Source organism: Diorhabda carinulata, chromosome 3, assembly GCF_026250575.1.
Source record: "Diorhabda carinulata isolate Delta chromosome 3, icDioCari1.1, whole genome shotgun sequence".
In the NCBI taxonomy this organism is placed as follows: domain Eukaryota; kingdom Metazoa; phylum Arthropoda; class Insecta; order Coleoptera; family Chrysomelidae; genus Diorhabda; species Diorhabda carinulata.
Genome location: NC_079462.1, coordinates 16,294,167 through 16,316,402, shown reverse-complemented (window position 1 = coordinate 16,316,402; position 22,236 = coordinate 16,294,167). Strand labels below are relative to the sequence as shown.

General features: G+C 27.8%; 1 protein-coding gene and 1 long non-coding RNA gene across 24 annotated transcripts in view; one reads left to right on the top strand and one right to left on the bottom strand.

Moving 5' to 3' along the window:
- Nucleotides 1–12,581, bottom strand: part of LOC130891378 (uncharacterized) — a 65,889-nt gene extending 53,308 nt beyond the window's left edge. The window contains exon 1 of the long non-coding RNA XR_009058898.1: nucleotides 12,423–12,581. This is a non-coding gene — a long non-coding RNA (uncharacterized LOC130891378). The remainder of the gene's footprint in view (nucleotides 1–12,422) is intronic.
- Nucleotides 1–22,236, top strand: part of LOC130891374 (tensin-1) — a 115,464-nt gene that overhangs the window by 33,870 nt on the left and 59,358 nt on the right. For 7 of the 23 annotated variants that reach the window (XM_057796044.1, XM_057796036.1, XM_057796050.1 and 4 more), the window contains exon 4: nucleotides 14,090–14,419. The exons of 6 other annotated variants lie outside the window; for them this stretch is intronic. In XM_057796044.1, the coding sequence (XP_057652027.1) occupies nucleotides 14,090–14,419 (330 nt within the window). Of the gene's footprint in view, nucleotides 1–515; nucleotides 705–7,194; nucleotides 10,781–14,089; nucleotides 14,420–19,654; nucleotides 19,848–22,236 lie in introns of those variants that run through there. 10 more of the 23 variants (XM_057796040.1, XM_057796061.1, XM_057796047.1 and 7 more) reach the window with 7 other exon arrangements.

Genomic DNA, 22,236 nt, shown 5'->3' with positions numbered 1-22,236 from the left:
ATGGTACTTGGTTCTTTACCGTATTGATGAATTAAACTGTACTAATATGTCAATTTTAGTTTTATTTCAATAAACCAGCGGCGTCGTATCGTGAGATTGTCAATAATTAATTATTATTCTCAATCCAGTGGCGGCGTATCTTTAAATTGTAAATATATAGCGTTAGTCTTAGTCCAGTGCGTCGTGTCGAGGGATTGTAAATATTTATCGTTATTCTTAGTCTAGTGGCGTCGTATCGTGAGATTGTCAATAATAAATTATTATTATTCTCAATCCAGTGGCGGCGTTTCGTTGAATTATAAATATTTATCGTTACTTTTAGTCCAGTGGTGTCGTGTCGAGGGATCGTATATCTTTATTTCTATTTACTAAATTCTGGATATATATATATATATATATATATACATATATTACAGTTTGCTGTAATATATCAATAATTCTAATAAAATTTATCGATAATCTGATAAGTAATAATGTAACAGATAACTGATTCCCCTCTATTATCATACTTCTACATGTTCGCACTTATTTAGGCCAGTAGACGTTCGTATGTTGTTCCAAAATCGTTTCGTACTAAATTGTGAGATTATGTTTAGCATTTTGAATCGAACTTACGTTAATTAAGTGATTAAGTGACTTAGAATGTATATTCTTGTTTAATAAAGTAATTTTTCGATTCCGGATGATAATATATATTATAAATGGTAGGTAATTTTATATTTATATTTACTTTTAAATAAATTTTGATATGAGAAGTAAAAGCAATCAATTAAATCATAATATAATAACGTAATAATCAAGTATACGTGGGTTATTAGGAAAGTTATTTATATATTTTTAACGATTTTGATATAAAATAGAAACTTTTGATTTCAAAATAGATACGGGGGTTTATATACAAGTTCAAGAGTTGATAATTCATATCGATAAAGATAATTGCTATCAATAATTTTATTATAGCGATATTCATCTTTCAAATCAAACATAATTTAATCCTCTAAATCAATTTGATACATAATTCGCATTAATTAATAAAATAAGTACTAACACTATATTTTTTACGTTAAATTATTGCTAAATGTACTAAAAGAAACGCCATTAATGATATTGACATGAGATTCAATCAAATATATTTCTTAACTGCACCCCGTATATTAAAATATGTTCGTACGTTAATAATTTGATTAATATCACAAACAATTCAATATAATGCACATCGAGAAGGTTTAAATTTCGAAAAAATCTATTCAGCATTGGTTCTGACTTATTGCCAGCAGTTTCAATTCCCGTTCAACCCAAGCAAAATTCCATACTTCATTATTTATTGTGAATATAATGACAATGGCACTGAACAGACGCCATGGGCGTGGCGGTACCTGGTTTCCTTGATCTTACCACACAAAGTCGTTTATCATTTGAAAATGATAAATATCTGTACTATAATTATTATTGTACAATTTTATATTGTGTATGTTAAGGTCTTAGCGTGTGTGAAATCATTAAAAATAATAATTAATTTATAATAATCATGAATAATTTAGTTTCATCCATATATAAATTATATTCTCCTGTTCCAAGAAGTAAACGGGGTTCGCGATTGCGCGCCGCCTCGATCTCTCCTGACAAGTTTTCTCGTCTGTATGTCTGTACTATAAGTTATTATTAATCAATTTTATAATATTGAGTACGTCAATGTCGTAACGTGTGTGAAATCATTAAAAATAAAAATTAACATATAATAATCATCAATAATTTAGTTTCATCTAATAAGATTTTAAAAAATGAAATCGATATAATAAAATTCTATTCTCCTGTTCCAAGATGTAAATGGCTCCCGCGCTGTCAAGTGCTGTTGCGAATGTAAACAAAACAGACCAGACCAGATTTATTGTATTTCGAAGATATCAAATCAGATATTAACCTTTCTTAAATGTACATGCAGCATTCCCGTTTGTAAAAATTAAAAACCAATCATAAAAAAATTGTATATTTCGCCGTTAACACCATCTATATATTCTGTGGTCAACTACTACATATTTAATTTCGTTTCGCCATTAACGCCATATATATATGCTGTGGTCAACTACTAATTATTAAGTTTCGTTTTTTTTTCGTTTCTGAATCCTAAAATGGCGTCCGTTATTTCAATAACTGCTATTTCAAAATAATAATAATTAGATATATATGATGATTTATTTACATTTAGTAGTTAATTTGTTTTGGTTTAGATGTTATGCTAATGCCATCTATGTACTCCTTAGTCATTAAAAAAAATAACATCATGACTTCTTTTTTGGTTTTTGTTATATATAGTTCATTGAACTATAAAAATATTAACTTATTTTCGTTTTTTTTACGAAAATTTAAATCTAAGAATGGAAATTTAATTAATTTTATACTATAATTAATCAAATTTGTTCTAAATATATTACGCTATCTATATACACTCCTGTTCAGAATTTATTACCTCAATATTCTAGAATCTACAGTTCAGAGATTGGACATTCTTAATCAATCACCCTGTATTCAAAGATAAATTACAAAATTTATCCAAGGTCAAATGTAGGTCATTAAGGTTTTTTGCAATTTTTTTGAAAACGGTAAGTTTTATCGCGAAAATACCTGAGACAAAAATTGTAAATATATAATTCCCTACAAGAATCGTTCTAATACTTTTTTTCGTACAACTTACCGTTTGTGAGATACAGAGCTTTTATAATACAAAAAGTAAAAAAAAAATAAAGCAGTAGTTTTAAATCGATTCCATGGACAAATATATTCATATAACTATAAATTAGTACTGTTATTTAGTCTTCATCCAAAAGACTATTTTTTGTAATTCCAAACGAGTTTTGATAGAAATTGTGGCCGTCGAAAAGTGAAATTATTTTTTTCGTCAAGGTCAAATTTGCATCAATATAGAATCAAATAAAACAGATGAATATATTCATGATATTAATGAAGAAATAATTGATTAACGGCGTACAGAAATTGTACTAAAATAAAAAAAATGAGAAAAAAGAAGAAATAGTTGTTATAATAACATTAGCGGCGCGATATCTCGCGAAAGGTGAGTCGTACGAAAAAAAACATAACAAGGATTTTTGTAGAGAATTGAATAATCTACAACTTTAGTCTGATGTATTTTCGTGCTACAACTCACCGTTTTCGAGAAAAATTGGAAAACCTTAATTTCGTACGTTTGACCTTGAATTTTTTTTGCATTGACATTTGTAATTTCGGCTAAATCAAATGTTTATTTTGTTTGGTCTATAATAAATCTCGATTGAAAAATTAATATAAAATTTTAACCTTAATTAATATCCTTTACACCCGGTGTAAATTCTTTTGTTTCCTTGCGGTCACCAAGGCCAACTCGATCGTTCATTTCGACCTCGTGTTACTCGCGCTTGGAATGGTTCCTTTTTTTTTAAATCTCTTTTGTTTTTTCTTATTATTCTCCTACGATTCGCCGCATTGATAACGCACTAATTGCGCAGCACGTTCGGAGATGTGTTCTGTGGAAATTATTGTTCATTTGTATGGTACTTGTATGGGTACTCCCGATTCGAAACGGTGCTATTATGGACGTATTGTATAAAAGAGCATTAGATTCAGGCGTGAAATGAGATTATTCATACCGATTTTAACAAATAAAGAAATAAAAAATATATTTCTCACTTTACATACAATCTGGCAATACTGACTGACAATATTTTCAACGAGATTAGTACCTAATTCATTTAAAATATAAAAGATTTCAATTTGAAAATCTATAAAATTTAGTAAATTTTATTTAAATATATACGTTTCTTTTATTATTTTTTGTTTTTATTTTCAATTACATTTATAGAGAATTGATTTAGGTATGACAGTCGAAATACAGTGACGATATTCGATTGAATGCTACGTTGCCAATAATTCCGATTAGTATTAAATAACATGTATATGCATAAAAGATTTATCATTTCCCTCTGTTTCGAATTGACGATTCAACTAACACATTAGGAGTTGAACGTGATCTTCAAGTTATTTTAATATCAAATTCGCAGAATTGAATTCGTTGATTTTTTCTAAAAATATTTTAATCGATTCGCAACATTCAGATTTAAATTTATTTTGTTTTATTCCACGCCAATGGATAATAACAAACTGTTTCTAAACTTTTTTTATTTTTACGCGTATCATCTAAATATTATTTATCTCTTTCTATTGCAGGACGGTAAATGACTATCTCTTTCTATTGTAAGATAGTAAATAACTTCCTAAATAGATGAACATTTGAATAACGAATATAAAAATAGCGGGTATTTAGTTGCATAAAGATTCGTAAAAAAAATAATTATGGTTTTACTAAATATAATGTTGGTGATTTTTCGAAAGTCATGTTGTTTGGTACTTTTTCGTTACAGATATTCAAGTAACCAGACTAATAAAGTTATTTTAGGTCTGTTTTATGGGAGTAAGAACACGTGCAATAGTGAACTTGCTTCGTTTTTATACAGGATGTTATAAATTAACTTAAAAAAGTTGTTAAATATTATAAAAATCAGTTGAGTGAACACACGAGTACTGAATGATTCAAAAAATATATTTAAACGTTCTAGGTAGTTTGTATGAGGGCTGTTACTTAACTTTTGAAATAGATAAATAAAAAAAATCTACGTACGTCAGATTTGATATTCACATGTTGCCATATTTCAAAGGATTTTTTCTCGACTTTTAGTATCAATTTTCAGTTTTTGAATTCAATCGACAGGAACAACCTCACGATTTAAATATAAAACCCCGGTAATAAATATTTCTGATCGAAGTTTCCGATAGCATTCATTTCTGTAGAAAACGAAGGTCTAGATGAAGCAAAAAAAACACATATGGTTGTTAAGTAGGCGGTAAATGTACATGGGAATGAAGTAAGATGCAAAAGTAGACAGGGACGGATTAGGTATGAATAAAAATATCGATTTAAATTTTTTCAAAATTCTATCAAAAATTACAGGACCGTATTTGAACATATCGTAATATTGAAAATAATCCCATTTCAATTATATATTTTTCTAAATTTTCGTTTTTATGGCGAAAAAAAAAATTTATAATTGTTGATAACTTTTTTAAAAATAAACGAATAATCTTTTTTTCTTAATATAAACAAAAAAATGGACAAATTTAAGAGAATTAAACGTTGATGTTCCATTTTTTAATAGCTTAAAATAATAAAACTGTCACCTGTCAAAACTGACATGTTAGGTTAGGTTTAAGTCATAAAACAACCATATGAAATATTTAAGTCGAATACTTTCCATAAAAACAGAAATTTAAAAAAACATTAGAAACGGTTGATTTGTCGATGTTTTAGATCCAAAAAACGACGTCACCTGTCAAAATTGACGTTTTAGGTTAGGTTAAGTCATGTTAGGTTAGGTTTAAAAAAAATCATGCAACTAGTGGTTTTAAGAAAAAATAAGTTTTATTTGTTAAAAATTGATTTTTTGTGTACTTTCACATATTTTTATGCTTTACAAACATTTAAAGTCATAAAACAACCATATGAGATAGTTTCCATAAAAACAGAAATTTAAAAAAAATCATTAAAAAAGGTGATTTGTCGATGTTTTAGAGCCAAAAAAACGACGAAACCGCGAATCTAAAGAAATTAAATATCTAACAGTACGTACATTCTTCACACATAACCTAAAAACTACAAATCTCCACTCATCTTTTCCTAGAAGATGTTTCCACTATAAAAAATAAAAAAAGTAGTCAAGAACCTAATATTCCATCTTTTTTTAAGTTACATCCAAAAAAATGGCGTCAAATTGTTATTTTCCCGAATGCTCGAATTGGGGACATCCGGTATAGTACAATTATTCTCTTTCAAAAACAACTAAACTATTAGGCGAATAAACGCATTTAACGATGTTTGCAGAGCTTGTTTCGAAACGTCATTATAAAATTATCGAACAAAAAAATTAATTTTAAACCGATGCAATATTAATAATCAAAATATTTACATACTCGTTAAGTTTATTAATCGTATAAACATGTAAATAAATATAAATATATATATATATATATATATATATATATATATATATATATATATATATATATATATATATATATATATATATATATATATATAGTGTGTATATGCATAACAACAAACTGGATCTCGTTAGATCAATATTTCTTTTACTGCAGGACGTAGACTGATAATATATAGGGTGTTACACATATTCTAGATAAATTTCGTATATAGTAAAACCCCGTAATTCATATCACCTCGTATAAATATTGTTATGTTAGATTCCCTAGGTCATTTTATATCGTGTTTTCTAATAGTAAAAATAACGAATCACCTCGTATATTATATAAATACTAGTTAATATTTTATTATTTCGAATTTTATATCGTATTTTTTTTATTGAAAATCATAATGAATCGTCTCGTATATTTTAGACAGATTAGGTTATATCTTAAAACCCTTAAGTCATAATTTTAGACTAATCGCCTCGTATATATGTATTTCCAACGATTATTTTACAAATTAATAACTAACCGAAATAATCAGTGTGCAATCAACGTAAATTGGTTTTTAATGTGAAGTTAAACCGCCTATCACACGATCTTAGTGTTCGCATCTAGAATCTATTGAATAACGGATAAACACAATAGACATCACTCAACCATCCACACGTCAGACGTCATTTGAAACTACCAGCTAGGATAAAACGTTTTTCTCGGTTCGTGATTCTGCCGACGTACCACGAATTTAGTACAGTTTTTACATCAAAATCTACTGAAACAAGACGAGTAATAGTTTTAGAAATGTACTATGTATATAATTCGGTGTAAGCTAAATTTACAATCGTAATAACAATGACAAACAACATTCGATTATTTATTAATATGACATCGATTTCGATTTTTGTTTCGAATATATAATATTCATAAACGATATAACCTCAAATACGTATTTCAATTAACGTTGTACCATATTTTCAATTTATTTTGATATAATCTTGTACAAAATACTGGTCTATTAATTTGTTTTAACACAATTTAAAATCATTTTATGTTGGAACATTCAACTATATTTATATGACGAAATGAAGGCAGCTACTGTCGGCCAATTGCCTGTAAAATGTAAACATTAGATCGAGTCGCGTAGGCCCTGACCGAAACCAGCATATTCTCACATTGTGTTGTAGCTCAGAAACAAGTGGATGGAAACGTCAAGTGACGCGCGCGTGACAAGTCTTAGCCTGGTTTTTGATTATTTATTTTTAATCCTAATTTTCGTATAAATTGTGGTGTTGTGTTTTTGTTGGAGAAAAAATAACGCAAAACAGGTGTTTTATTGATTTAACCGCGAATTTCTTTCATATACGAGGATGCCGAAAATTGTTTATACCGTTTCTTGAATTCAGATACAGATAAATACAGGGTGTCCCACGACGACTTAAAACTATCTGTATATGGCAAAATTCTACTTATAGTAGAATGATGAAAATTTCTACGTTTGGTTTTTCGGATACGATCTTTTTAACTAAAGTATTTTCAAAGATGGCCGACTTCCGGTTCTACCGATTGTTCTAATTGTAACTTTGTTATTTTATATGGAACACCCTGTATATTAATACATTTTTCAAATCTTCGTAAAATTTTAGTATACTTTTGTCTAAAAAAATTGCATACTTTTTGAGTTATCAATTTTTTTGTAAAAAATTTGACTGTTGCAGCAAGGTCAGACGTATTTGAATCTATGTTGAGAAATTTTTCATTTTATACAGGGTGTGTATAAAAAGTGTTCAAAGTTTAACTTCATCTTTATCTGATTTTATGACTATTTTTGTTATTGTCTCCCATTTTGTAGTGAAAAAATTGTTAATAACGTAAATTTTCGTTCAAAAAACATTTCAAGTCTTCCAGGATGTCCCAAACGTAGTTAACAAAATCACATAGACATATTAGAGGAATGTCACGTATAAATATATTCGAATCACCCTATATAATGGGAAAATAAAATTAATTAACATGTTCTAAGCTCTACGTATAATTTATATCGAAGTAACGCCTTTTCGAAGTCCACTCTAGCCACCCACTAGGTGAGTTGATGGTACGACTGGTACTATAATAATAATGTGTTGACCCAGTCATTCTCACAGACTTGCCATCAGCAATAAAAGAAGATTTTCTTGTGTATTCTTATTGACATGACCATTAACTTGAGCACCAGATACGAAATAAAAAATGAGAAATTAAACAGACCACCTTGGTGTAATAATAAATTTTAAAAATGCCTAATCATGTCTCAAACCAACACAAATCGATTCAAAAATGAAAATTTCACAAAAAATATGTTGAAATACCAAAATTTTCTCATATTTAGATGATTTTTATGAATTAGATTTGTTATTTAGATTAACCCTGTATATTTGAGTGTAAAAACACAAATAACAACCCCTGTAACAATCAATCTATTATTAAAAAGATCTCGATATCTGAGAGAAATAAATATTTATTAATGAAACGTTGTAAACAACTTCAGAATGATTATTTTTTTATATATTCAAGAGATTGATAGTTTGGATATCGCCTTTGACATCTGTGTAAATTAAATCGTCTATTCCGATCTAATTTCAATGAAACCCATTGATTTGTTAAATTTTTTCCTGTCAATGACTCTATACGCGAACTATTTGAATTTTATTTTTCTGTTATTGATCAATATTTATTTTTATTGTACCAGGAACGTTTAAAAAGGATCTTCGAAATTACAAACATTAAATGTTTTAGTAAAATTTTAACGATACCCCTCGTATACGATAAAAAAGATTTATCATTTCCCTTTGTTTCGAATTGACTATTCAACTAACACATTAGGAGTTGAACGTGATCTTCAAGTTATTTCAATATCAAATTCACAGAATTGGATTCGTTGATTTTTTCTAAAAATATTTTAATCGATTCGCAACATTCAGATTTAAATTTATTTTGTTTTATCCCACGCCACTGGATAATAACGAACAGTTTCTACACTTTTTTATCTTTACGCATATCATCCATATATTATTTATCTCTTTCTATTGCAAGACAGTAAATAACTCTATCTCTTTCTATTGTAACATAGTAAATAACTTAATAGATAAATAGAGGAACAATTGAATAACAAATTTAAAAATGGCGGGTGTATAGCTGCATTCGTTAAAGAAAATGATTATGGTTTATTTCTTTTAATTCTGAAGCATAATTCGCGATTTGTAATTTATTATTATAACGTAAAAATGCGAACGTTTATTTACACGACATAACTGAACCCGTTCATCATACCACAGTTTCCTTTCAACTTTGAAATCAATATTTTAAACAGATACACAAAATGGATGTCTGGATATCGAATTTCGGTTTACTCTGTAGCTATTTTTAGTAAATATGGCATAAACATATTCAGGAATTTATGTTAAATACGATTGGCGAAGAAGAAAAATGTTTGTTTATATTTTTTTCGTGAGGACGCAGATGGTACAGTTTACGTTTAGTCTGATATTTATAACGTTTTTTTTTATATTTTGCAATAATGTATATTTTTCAACAACTATAAATAGTTATATCAATAAATAAAAGGTGATATATACGAGGTTTATTTATTAAAAAAAGTATGCATGTGTCAGTTAACTGTCAAATATTTAGCATAAAATTTCGAATGTCTACCGTACCAGTTGTTAAACTAATATACATAATACCAAAATAAAACAGTTCATATCACTTCGTATTGGATATAAACGACAAAAGATTTATCATTTCCTTTGTTTCGAATTGACTATTCAACTAACACTTTAGAAATTGAACGTGATCTTCAAGTTATTCCATCAAATTCGCAGAATTGAATTCGTTGAATTTTTCTAAAAATATTTTAATCGATTCGCAACATTCAGATTTAAATTTATTTTGTTTTATCCTACGCCACTGGATAATAACGAACAGTTTCTACACTTTTTTATCTTTACGCGTATCATCTAAATATTATTTATCTTTTTCTATTGCAAGACAGTAAATGACTCTATCTCTTTCTATTGCAATATAGTAAATAACTTCCTAAATAGAGGAACATTTGAATAACGAATATATAAATGGCGGCTGTATAGCTGCAAAAAGATTCGTAAAAAAAATTATGGTGAATTTTTTTAATTCTAAATGTCTACTGTACCAGTAGATAAACTAATACACATAATAATATCAAAATAAAACGTTTCATATCACCAATCACATTATTTAATAACCACATCTCGTATATACAGAAATAATAAAATGAAAAGTGTTTAAATGTCTGTTCATAAATATAACATTTTTAAAATAACGGGCATCGAGCTAATAGCTACTTCCTAATTAAAACGTCTAGTAAACCTTGTACATGACATTTATTTCAGCGAACAGCACAAAATGTTTCGTCAACGAAATCGCGTAAAACACCTGTTAGTAAGATTGCGAATATTCATAACCGAATAATTATTCAAAACATAGATAAGAAATTAAATTCACAATAACGAAAAGAGGTTATATCAACATTTAAGATATAAAATGACGAAAGCATCCATTATATCTTTGGAAGTTAATCCAAATATTTTACTATTACTTTATTTGGTTTTAATATTATACAAAGAACATAATTGAGTGTCGGGTGATTCGTGAAAGTGATTTCAACATGGGACATAATAAGAGAAGCGTGAAAAATAGAATTAAGGAACTAGCCAAAGACGAAATTAAAATAATACGGAAGGTATGTTAATATTCGTTTACAAGTTTTGAGGTTATGTTACGTAACGTAAAATTATTTTCGGATCGTTTTATGACATTGGAATTTTTCGTAGTTTTAACAATTATTAAAATTTTTACACGTATTTTAAATAAAAAGATTCTATTAGCTTCTTATAACAACTGGTCTACGTAGATGTGTTAAGTGGTTGAAGTGATTTTACTATTTGAACTTTACTTAGTCAATATGAACAGAATAGAAGAAGCTGAAAAACAGGATTAAGATACAGCGTGTTTGTTTTTTAAATGTTTCATAAACCTCCGTTTTCTTTTTATCTCATATATGATACTTCAGTGAAATGTATGGGAAATATCGTCGCAAAGCCCTAAATTTTACAGTAGACGAAAAAAATTGAAAAAAAACTTGTTTTTTTTTTCAATAAAAGATTAAAATGGGAATATCAAAATTTGAAAAAAAAAATAATCAAATAAAATCAGTTCAATTAAATTAACACGAAGTGTGGTTAGTTTTAAACAAAATGGTGGTCTGTAGTTGCGAAGTTTTTGGCTTTTAAATTGTGAGGGATTTTTTTTCAGTCTTTACGAGTTTTTCTGTTACATACGTTCAGAAATTATCTGTCTTATCGTATAAAAATGTTGATATAGAAAAAAAACGGTCCCTTCAATTATATAACTTAAGAATAACTGAAATAATTAAATATGATCAATTGATATGAAATCTAAACAGTCTACTATCATTTTCGGTTATATTGTTAGATTTTTGTATACAAGATACGTGAAAATTAAGATTTTGATCTAGTATATAATATTTAAATATTCCGAAATTTTTTAACATACCTCGTATACAACTATTAATAATAATTAATACGAAATTATTAATAAGAAACCTTTCTACAAATTTCTAACTTTTATAGAAGACATACTGTATATAATTACGTATTTCCACACAGGCCAATATAAAATTTTGTATATAATTGCAATAATTATGATTAATTTTATAACAAAATATTAACGAATCTACACCCAGTATATTCAATCCATTATTCTAAATTTTTCTTAACAATGTTTCACTCTATATAATTATTAAATTGATATTTATACTAAATGACGTAAATCAAATTTTTGAGTTTAGTTTGATATATTTCTGCGATTTTCAAATTCCAGAAGACACGCTATTCGAGCTATTTCCTAATTGAATTTAATTATGATTTATTAAAGTGCTTTATACATAAGTGTTGAACGTAACTAATTGAAAAGACAACACTCGATTCTGGATCGTAAATAACATCATTAACCCATTTATTATCACAATGTGGCTCAAAAAGATTAAACTTAATGAAATTTTTTTGAAGGTGTCGCACTGTATATGGTTAAAAAAATTTATTATCAATTTTCAGTTATAATTCTAATTATTTTCATTTTATATAATATAATCGGACATTTTGTTGGCGTCGGCCATATTGAATTCGAATATTAATTCGTTTCGTGGTGTCTGTCGTATGGTATGGAATATATCGAATTAAATTATCATCAGAATTGAAACATTCACAAAAGAAATAATAAATTGAAAATATTTGAAAAACGTGTGTTCAGATCAAAGGGATCTACGTGTTATAAGATATAATGAGCATGCATCATGTACATACCTACGAAGAGTTTCTTTCCATGAACTGTATTATACCTTAAAAGTTGGTAACTTCAAAATAATTCACACTCTTCTTAAATATTGAAACTCACGATTTAAATAATGATATAACGAACTGAATGAAACTTGTATTCACAAAAAACTCTGAGGAGAATCCTTACTACTATGCATCACAATTTGACCACTTTTCTTATTAACCACATTTTTAATAAATGTCACCAACAAAACACATTTAAAACAATCAAAAAAAAACGGAATTAAAAATGTAACAACCAAACAAAGTTTTTCTAAAACCACGATGGCGTAGCAACGTTGCTATTTTCGAGGTTTAAGATATAAAATATTCTACACCTACTATTCATAAAATATATTAATTAGGACTTTAAACAGTATACTTGGAGGATATATAAAAATATATTTGATTTGAAAAGATCCTATATTGTGATTTAATAATAATTTTCTTGATAATTAAAATTCTGTAACGAGATATTTTTAATAATTTGGCAACTGTGTTTTATATAATGGCATGTATATAAAATACCGAGGGTGGGGGGATTCGTTGATAATAAATTGTTAAGATATTTAATTTAACGTTAGAGATAAATTAAAAAGAAATTGTACGACGTTGCAGCTACTGTCTGGTAGTTATTCTTCTGTATATTTTACTTGTTCAAACAACGTCAATAAATAATAAATAACGAACCTATTTTCGATAGGTACTAAATAATCCGCCATTTATGTATATCTATGGTTTCGTGACATGCTCAGGGCGCTACTAACAACACAAAACTTATTAGTTTTATTGTTATCTTAAAACCACGTTCTCACCTAAAGCTACTCGTTTTATCCATTTCATTCTAACGTTTATCACGTATTATTATTATCTAGATATGTCACGAGCATTCGGCAACGTAGCAGGCGGGAGAGTCATATAAAACATGCGTCTGTTATTAACTCTAGAAAAAGTATTTTATTGTTCTATTAATTAATTAGTATCTAGTAGCCGCTCAATTAACTTACAGTAAATTTTCATTTAGACAAATTGATTGACGTGAAGGTTGAAATATTAAAGAAAACTATTCTCATCACGTATCGAACACGTTCTATCAATAAAATCCGTCACATTCTAAACGCCTAGGTCTGATTCACGTTTTTGAGTGGCTAGGTGCTAAATGGAGTTGATGTAATTTGTCACTATCAATTTAGAATGACAATGATGGTTAATCTTGCATAATATTTCGATGTTTACCAACAGCTTAACGTTTAATGAGATAAGAATGAGTGACAGAAAATGAAACGTGTTTGTTTATATTTTGGTGAATATTTGAATTTGAAATTTATTTTGAGTTTATGTATATACTGTTTGTTTAGTCAAAACGTCCTAACCATTTCAAAGTGTATTTTTTTTCCGAATATAAACATAAAATTCATACTATTAAATTTGTTAGTTCCAAAAGTTAAAGACAAGCGAGATTTAAAAAAAAAAGAAGAAAAACAGTATTACTTGTCGCTTGTCAATATTTGGAGGGAAATATTGTATATGGTTTAGTTGTACGTAGTTGTTAAAATAAAACTTGAAAAATAAGTGATTGTGAAAAACTTTAACCAGTGAATGTTAAACTTACTCTTATTGTTTATTTATTTTTTTGGTTTTCGATTAAATTACAGGAAGCAGCGCTACGTTACACAGACACGAGCTGGCACATTTTCAATCAAAGCCGTAAAGTATCCCCGCAAAAATCGAATACATACGAAAAATCTGAAAATTTAGACGACGCTACTCCCTTATTACCGACAGATTCAAATGAACCGTCATCAATAATTAAAGAAAACCAACAAAATTCATTAGAAAAATCGAAAGAAATTATTAAAGATGTTAATTCTTCGTGTAGTAGTCTTGTTTATGATCAAATTCGAACGGAACATGACGTGGAAGGGAGGACTACAACCGTGGAGGTAGCATATGAACAAGTGAAGAATCAAGCTGATATTGTTTTGGTAAGGGAAACAACGCTGGAAACAACTAACTACGCTTTTTTTTCACTAACTGTAGGATTGTTTTTAACTAACTAAACTACTAACAACTAAAATTTACTAAAATTACTTTTACGTTGTGTTTTTTTTTATATAAAAATTGATATCACGATTGTTCAGTGTCGGCTTGTCTAAATAATAATAAAAAAAATTGAAGCGTGGACAGATGAACACGATGATCATGCTGAGTCGTGAATAAAGAAGAAAAAAATTTATTTTATATTGTGAGTTGCACTGCTTCCGATTTATCTACTTCGTCTGCTATTATTAGATCGAAAATATATACGAGGTGTGATGAATAAATTTCTGTTGAATATTTAATTGTTTGAAAGTACCAAAAGTGGTAATAAGTCACTGGGGAAGTGTCGGGATGTACTTTAATATCAAAAACAGATTTAAAAAAATCCAAAATTTCGAATTTCATTAAATATGCGAAAAAGTTTATTTTTCAACTTTAACTCATTTTTAGTGGGTTGAAATCTTCCTGTACGCTTTAATTACCAGATTTATCATCTTGTGACTTATTTCTTTACGAAAATGAAAAATTTATTAAAAAGAAAACATCAAATGATGTAAAATCTAAATTTTTTTGTTTCTCACTATATCAAAATTACGTTGTACGTTTCGGTTTATATTTTTTTTATATATTCTTTATATGAAAAATTCCGCAACGAGTTTAACTTTTAACCTCGAAACGTTCACCCTTTAACCCTTATTTTATCTTGTACCGACCTACATTTCCATGATCATGGAGCGGAGGGTGCGGTTCGAGGTCGACCGCTAACATAGATAATATCCGCGAAATGTGTGTGGAAAACTGGGAAATGGGTGAAGCTCCAAGGGATATTAATAATTCTTATTGCATTGTCGACCTTCGTCTTGCCGATTGCTTTGAAAATAAAAACTTTACTGCCGATTTTGTGGGATAAATGTGAAAAGTAGATTGAAAATCATACAAAAGATCATTTTTCATGGTTTCTTTGAAAAAAATTACGATATTGCTTTGAAAATCATAAAAAAGGTCATTTTTCATGTTTTCTTCAGAAAAACACATTGAAAATCATATGAAAAGGTCATTTTTCATGTTTTCTTCGAAAAAAATTACGAAAATAGCATCGAAAATCATATAAAGTCATTTTTCATAGTTGCTTGAGAAAAACTCAATGAAAAACCTATAAAAAGTTCATTTTCCACGTTTTCTTTGAAAAAACTTATTACGAAAATTGCATTGAAAATCAAATAAAAAGGCCATTTTTTATGGTTAACTTGAAAAAAATTACGAAAATTGCATGGAAAATCAAGAAAAAAGGTGATCTTTCATGGTTTATTTAAAAAAATTTATGAAAAATGCATTGAAAATTATATAAAAGTCCATTTTTCATGTTTTCTTCAGAATAACATTGAAAATCGTATATAAATGTCATTTTTCATGGTTTCTTTAGAAAAAATAAATGAAAACCATATAAAAATGCCATTATTCACGTTTTCTTTGAAAAAACTTACGAAAATTGTATTGAAAATCAAATAAAAAGGCCATTTTTCATGGTTAACTTGAAAAAAGTTACGAAAATTGCATTGAAAATCATGAAAAAAGGCCATTTTTCATGGTTTATTTAAAAAAAATTATGAAAAATGGATTGAAAATTATATAAAAGTCCATATTTCATGTTTTCTTCAAGAAAAACACATGAAAAATCATATAAAAAGGTCATTTTTCATAGTTTCTTTAGAAAAACTCAATGAAAATCATATAAAAAGGTCATTTTTCATGTTTTTTCGTAAAAAATATACAACAAAACCATGCACCTTTTATTCCAAAAAGTATAAAAAAAAATATTTCAAATATTTAGTTCATTATACTTATTTTCGAGACACCCTTTATTAGAAATAACAGTACTTTTCACTATTAATTTATTTATAAACATTGTTCCCTTTCAATTCTGTTAAATGTGTAGTATACACTTTATATAATACCTTGTATATACATTTTGTCTATATTTGCCTTTTGTATGTTTTAAAAACATTTCCTCTCTTGTGCACCTTTTATGCCTAAAATTCGAGAAAAAAAACTTAACATCTTATTACGATACCTATTTAAGGGACATCCTGTAGAGAAACATAAAAAACTTTTGTTTTTAATTATGTTATAATAATAGGACATAATTTATGTAATACCCTGTTTAATTTTTTTTTGTATTTACGCTTCCCGGTCAATAAAAGTCGAAGTAAAACTGATTGGGGAATTTTATACAGAATGACGTGCTGCACGGCTAATCACAATTTTCTACAAGCATCTCTACGGCAATTATCTTTTCTCTTTTCAAAAGCATTCCGTCTTTTTTGCACGAATACGACAGAAAACCAATTAAAAATCACGATTCTCCAAGGACAACTATTGATAAAACAAATTTGCCAACTAAAATATTGAGAAATTATATTTTGTACATATACATATCAAACGCATTTTTCCGCTGCACTGTTGCCGATATATCGGTCGATTACCCACAAGTACAAAAAAGTAAATTTAATACCGTTCTAACTCGCTTGTATTCGAAGAATACACATATAGATAGTGACGTATCGATATCTAGTGGGTGGTACTTGTATAAAGATCGTAAAATATCGAATAGAAAAAGTAAAAAAAAAACAACACAAACAAATTAAAACATTACTTAAATTCACGTGTGGAGTAATATTAGACAACGCATTATTTTTATCTTTTATAACATCAGACTAGTGGCCAGAACTTTTGTAACTATGGTGAAAAGACTTGTTAAACAAGTTGTAGGTATATTTGATACTTTAAAATATATTTTTCAAAATTCTGCATACAAATTGAAATATAAATAATTATTATAAAATGAGAAAGTAGGATTAGTTATTAATTACGAGTGATTAATAAAAATACTTTTCATAAAATATATTAATGCGTAAATACTGAAATTTAGAGACGATATAAAAGAAAATATAAATTCGATTTAAAATCAGTATTTACGTGATTTTTTTGTATTTCTTTGAAAAATCGTGAGGTTAATGACCCGATTTCCGTATAAAAATTATACTGAACAAAATTGATAAAGCCCTTAGGTTCTCGGTACGTTTACATAACCATAAAAGTATTCCTCTCATCTGCCATCTACCAAGAAAGACAAATATGGTAAACGTAGATGGAATTTTGATGGCATGGTAATTTTTATGAAATGTTATACTTTATCAGTGGCGTTACCGTTAGATTATATTTTATAACGTTATCAGTACAATAATTTGTTTCGAGTTGTATATAAATCGAAAAAACAAAAGAACTTTTTATAAAAATTTCGGAATAATGAAGGAAAAAAGATAATTATATTATTTTTCTGTCGAATTAGCGTCTTCTCGGTATGCACACGTGTGCATTAGATGTTTCTATATGCTTAACACCACGTTTCCATATAATGGATGTCAGCGAAGAATCTGCGCTTTAATGATGCGCAATAGCAATTCAGTGGCGTGGACAATAATTTAATTTACTTTTTAAATATAGAATAAAAAGTTTAACTAACGATATTTATGATTGTGTTCATAGAAATATGTCAACGATGTTATAATTTATTTTATATAAATATTTTCCCGTCCATCTTCGAACCGACTTGTATACTTTACTAGAAATAATCCAGTTCGAGAATGTACCATAATATTTCAAATGTGGCAAATAGGTAAAAAGAAGTAAGAACAAAAAGAAGGATTTTCCTATTTTTTATAGAATCTTGAAGATAATTAACTAGATCCCTTTATAATCCCGTCCCGATATTTTCACTTATTTGATATTAAGTTACCAATATCCCATCATAAAAAATATAAAAAAATTATTTTATTAAATAATTTATGAATTTACGTTCGTATAATAAAATTTTCGGTTTAATTCATAATTATAGTTCAAATAACCAAACCGAAGTTGAGGAATCCAATTAATAATAAAACCGGAAATACTAATGTCCAACAACTGACCCCTCGATAAAAGATATTTGAAAACGTGAAACTAACGTGTTTTTTATTGAGATCTTAATCATATTTATTTATTTCGTAGTTTCGAAAACTGATACAGTATCTTATCTAATTTTTTTATCAAAAAATGTCTGTTCGTATGATATGATAATTTAAAATATTTGGAATCACTCCTAGGGTTATTACTTCATTTATAATTCCTAAATTCTTAATACAGCATCTTCTCAGAGTTTTCGCTGCTTACCTCTACCGTTAGTACTAGATCATGAGCGTATCGCGACGTAATTTGAAACCGTACGTTGTAAGTTGCTAGATGATTCATTAGACCAGTTGAAACAATCAAGAATTTTAATTTAAATCGTTTATCTTTGATACAATTAGTTATTTTACAAGTAAATTATTATGAACACTAAAGAAAATTGTGTCTTTTCGTCTATCTCAATTCCCTTTTAAATCGAAAAATTAATTGTGTAGATATCTGGAATTTTATAATTTTTCCCCAAATCTTCGTTATAACGAAAAAACCGACAACAATTACAAATTACAAAATACCTTAAATTAAACAGATATTTTAATATATTCTTTAATAATAACACGATAATGAAATTAATCACATAATCTAAAAAGGAAAATATTAAATTTCATTATAATTGATGATATTTTATCCTAAAACTCTTATTAAATAAATCTGCGCCGACAACGCCGCTTAGAAACCGGTAGTGAATTGTAAAAACTCTGTTGCCATTATGTTGTTCATTTATCAACTTCTATATATAAATAGATAAATTTCCATACAAATTTTCTGCAATTAAAATAATTTATGATACATAACAATTAAATTATTATTTCTTTCAAGTTTTTTCACGTAATTTTAAAATCTATTTGAATCATTAACTACATTATACAATTAACGTATAACGTTATATTTACATTGTTGTCAGATTTTCCGTTTTCTCCTAGAATTTTTTCTTTTATTTTTTTGCTGCATATGTTTCCATTACTTTAAACGAGATTTTTATAGTCCTTTCGTACAATTTGTGAACAAACAAAAATTATTAGAAAAAATCATTTTGATTTGTGTTTGATTCCAATTTTATCGGGCTATTATATATATACCGTGTATCTGCGCGTTAGAGATTTTATTGAAACGTGCAGTTTCAGCAAGAAACAACACCAGCAACAACAAACAACGTCGCAACGTTTCGGTTTCAGTTTATTTCAGTCTACCGACTGTTGTTGGTCTTCTGAGACGCGATGTTTAATATGTGAGAGATGCGATTATTAGCGTCAACGTCGGGACGCCAAAACACGTGTTTGTCGAAAAAGTTTTTATTATTGAATTGAAATATTTGTGTTGTGAGTTCGATTTCTAGGGATTCTCCATATATTTCGATGAATTTTTTATACTGTAAGTTTAATTTAGTTTTCTTAAGAAATTGTGGTTGAAAATATGTTTTTTTATTAATTTTGAATCCTGTAAAATAAAAATAGTCCAATAGTAATACGTAAAAAAAATTTTTCAAATAAAAAAAATATATTTCCAGTTTTTAATTTAAACTAACATAGGCAGTTTATTTTTTACTTCTAGCACCCCCGTATTTTAAAACTACCAAAATTAGTAATAAAGTTCTGCTCCATTTTTAATTTTTCTTCTTTTTATCTTCATTTTTCGTCTTGTTTAAGCTTTTTTCCTATGCCTCGTATATACTACTTATATGCTGTGATTGAAACCTTTTCGTGGTGGTTTCCCCTCACATTTTTCCTTTTGGTCTGATTTTTAATCGATCTACAGGGTCCTGAGAGAGCACTTCTCGTCCCAGCCTAATAATTTGCTTAATTTTGAACGACTTTCAATGACTCTTGGTTGTATTTTCCCACACTGTTGATCCTCATGACAATGTTGAGCTTATCATCGTCTTCCAATCGGTTTCACCATTTGTTCTTTTACATTTTTCTCATAGTCCAGATAATTTCTCATCCTAAAATATCCATATTGGTGTTTTCCACTTCTATTGGAGGTCGATTAGGTCAAAAAAATTGAATTTTTTTTATCAATTTCACATTTCAATGTTGACATGTATAAAGTTGTGTCTTGGTTATAATTATTAAAAAAGAATTAAACGTCTGTTAGTTGTGTATAGATGGGAACTACTTTTTGAAATAACAATTTTTTGATGTAAAAATCTAATTCGAGGGGCAAAAAACCGAAATTAAAATATATTAACAGGATAATGATGAAATTATTATATTTTTATAATTTTTTTTGTTTTTTCTTTCGCCAAATGAGTTAATACATATATGTCAATTCAGCTGTCTATTAATCATTATTATTATAATGACTTTTAGTTGCGCCATCTCTTTGTTTAATTAAGAACTTGAGAAATAAATGTCCTAGAAAACTGTATAATATAGAGGTGGGAACTTCTATGTCTGGATCGGATTTTAAACAATAGTTTTTAAAAGTGTAAATCTAGTACCATATAACTATATATCCTACTTTTTGAAATAACAATTTTTTGATGTAAAAATCTAGTTCGAGGGGCAAATACCGAAATTAAAATATATTAACATGAGATAATGATGAAAATTATTACATTTTGTTTAATTTTCTGGTTTTTTCCTTTACCAAATGAGGAAATACATATATAAATCAATTTAGCTGTCTATTAATCATTATTATTATAATGAAAATGAACGCTTTTTAGTTACGCCATATCTTTGTTTAATTAATAACTTGAGGAACAAATATCCTAGAAAACTATATAATAGGGAAGGTGGGAAATTCTATTTCTGGATCGGTTTTTAAACAATAGTTTTTAGGAAGTATAAATCTACTACATATATCTAAATTTTAAGCATTTAGGTTGAAAAAAACAAAATATTAGTAACAAATTAATTTTGGATCAAAAATGGACATATTTCAGCCCTTCATTTTTATTTACAACAATTAATCTTCGATGAAAACAAATCTCTTAGTTAATATTGTCATAATATAATTAAACGACTGTTAGTTACGCCATCTCTTCGTTTAACTACGAACTTTATAATCAAAAATGAATCTGTTGAGTTTAGAGATGGTAACTGCTACTTGTAGACCAAAAATAACAGTTGCAGAAAATAGTAATATTTTATTTTATTGAAAGTGAACATTAGTGATCCTGAAAAATGACTATACGCTTACGCCACTGTATAATAATTTTTATCGAAATTTATGAGTTCATTTCAAGTTATCTTATTATGCATCTCGATGATAAACGATCTGATTAATACTAATACATTTTTTAATTGATTCAAATATTGAACGTCTTGTTTTTAATGGAACAGAAAGATTTATTTGGTCGGACGCAAGGCTATCTGACTTCGCCAGATGAAGAATGGTTAACGAAGAAGAAAAAAGATTAGCGAGTCAGTAAAAACGAAGTCTCGTTGAATTCGTATTAGCATAAACGGTATATAAATTATGTGCCTCGAAGATTGCAACATAATTTAGTCTTTACAGCAAGAAAATATATAAGGCGTGCTAGATAAATTGAAATGATTACATAAAACATTAAAATTAGGTATAACGGATCTCTAAGGCCCCTTTCACACCAAACGAATCCGAATCAATCTGGATCATTCCGAATCAAGTTGAATCTGATTCGTCATCTCCACTCTTTCACACCAGCTGAATCAACCTGAATAATTCTTACCTGGAATGTTTCAATTCTTCGCCAATTTTCCTCCACACAGAAGATATGAGATTTCTGTTGCTGTGATTTTTATCACTGGCGTTTTAAATCGCACTATTTTTGCCA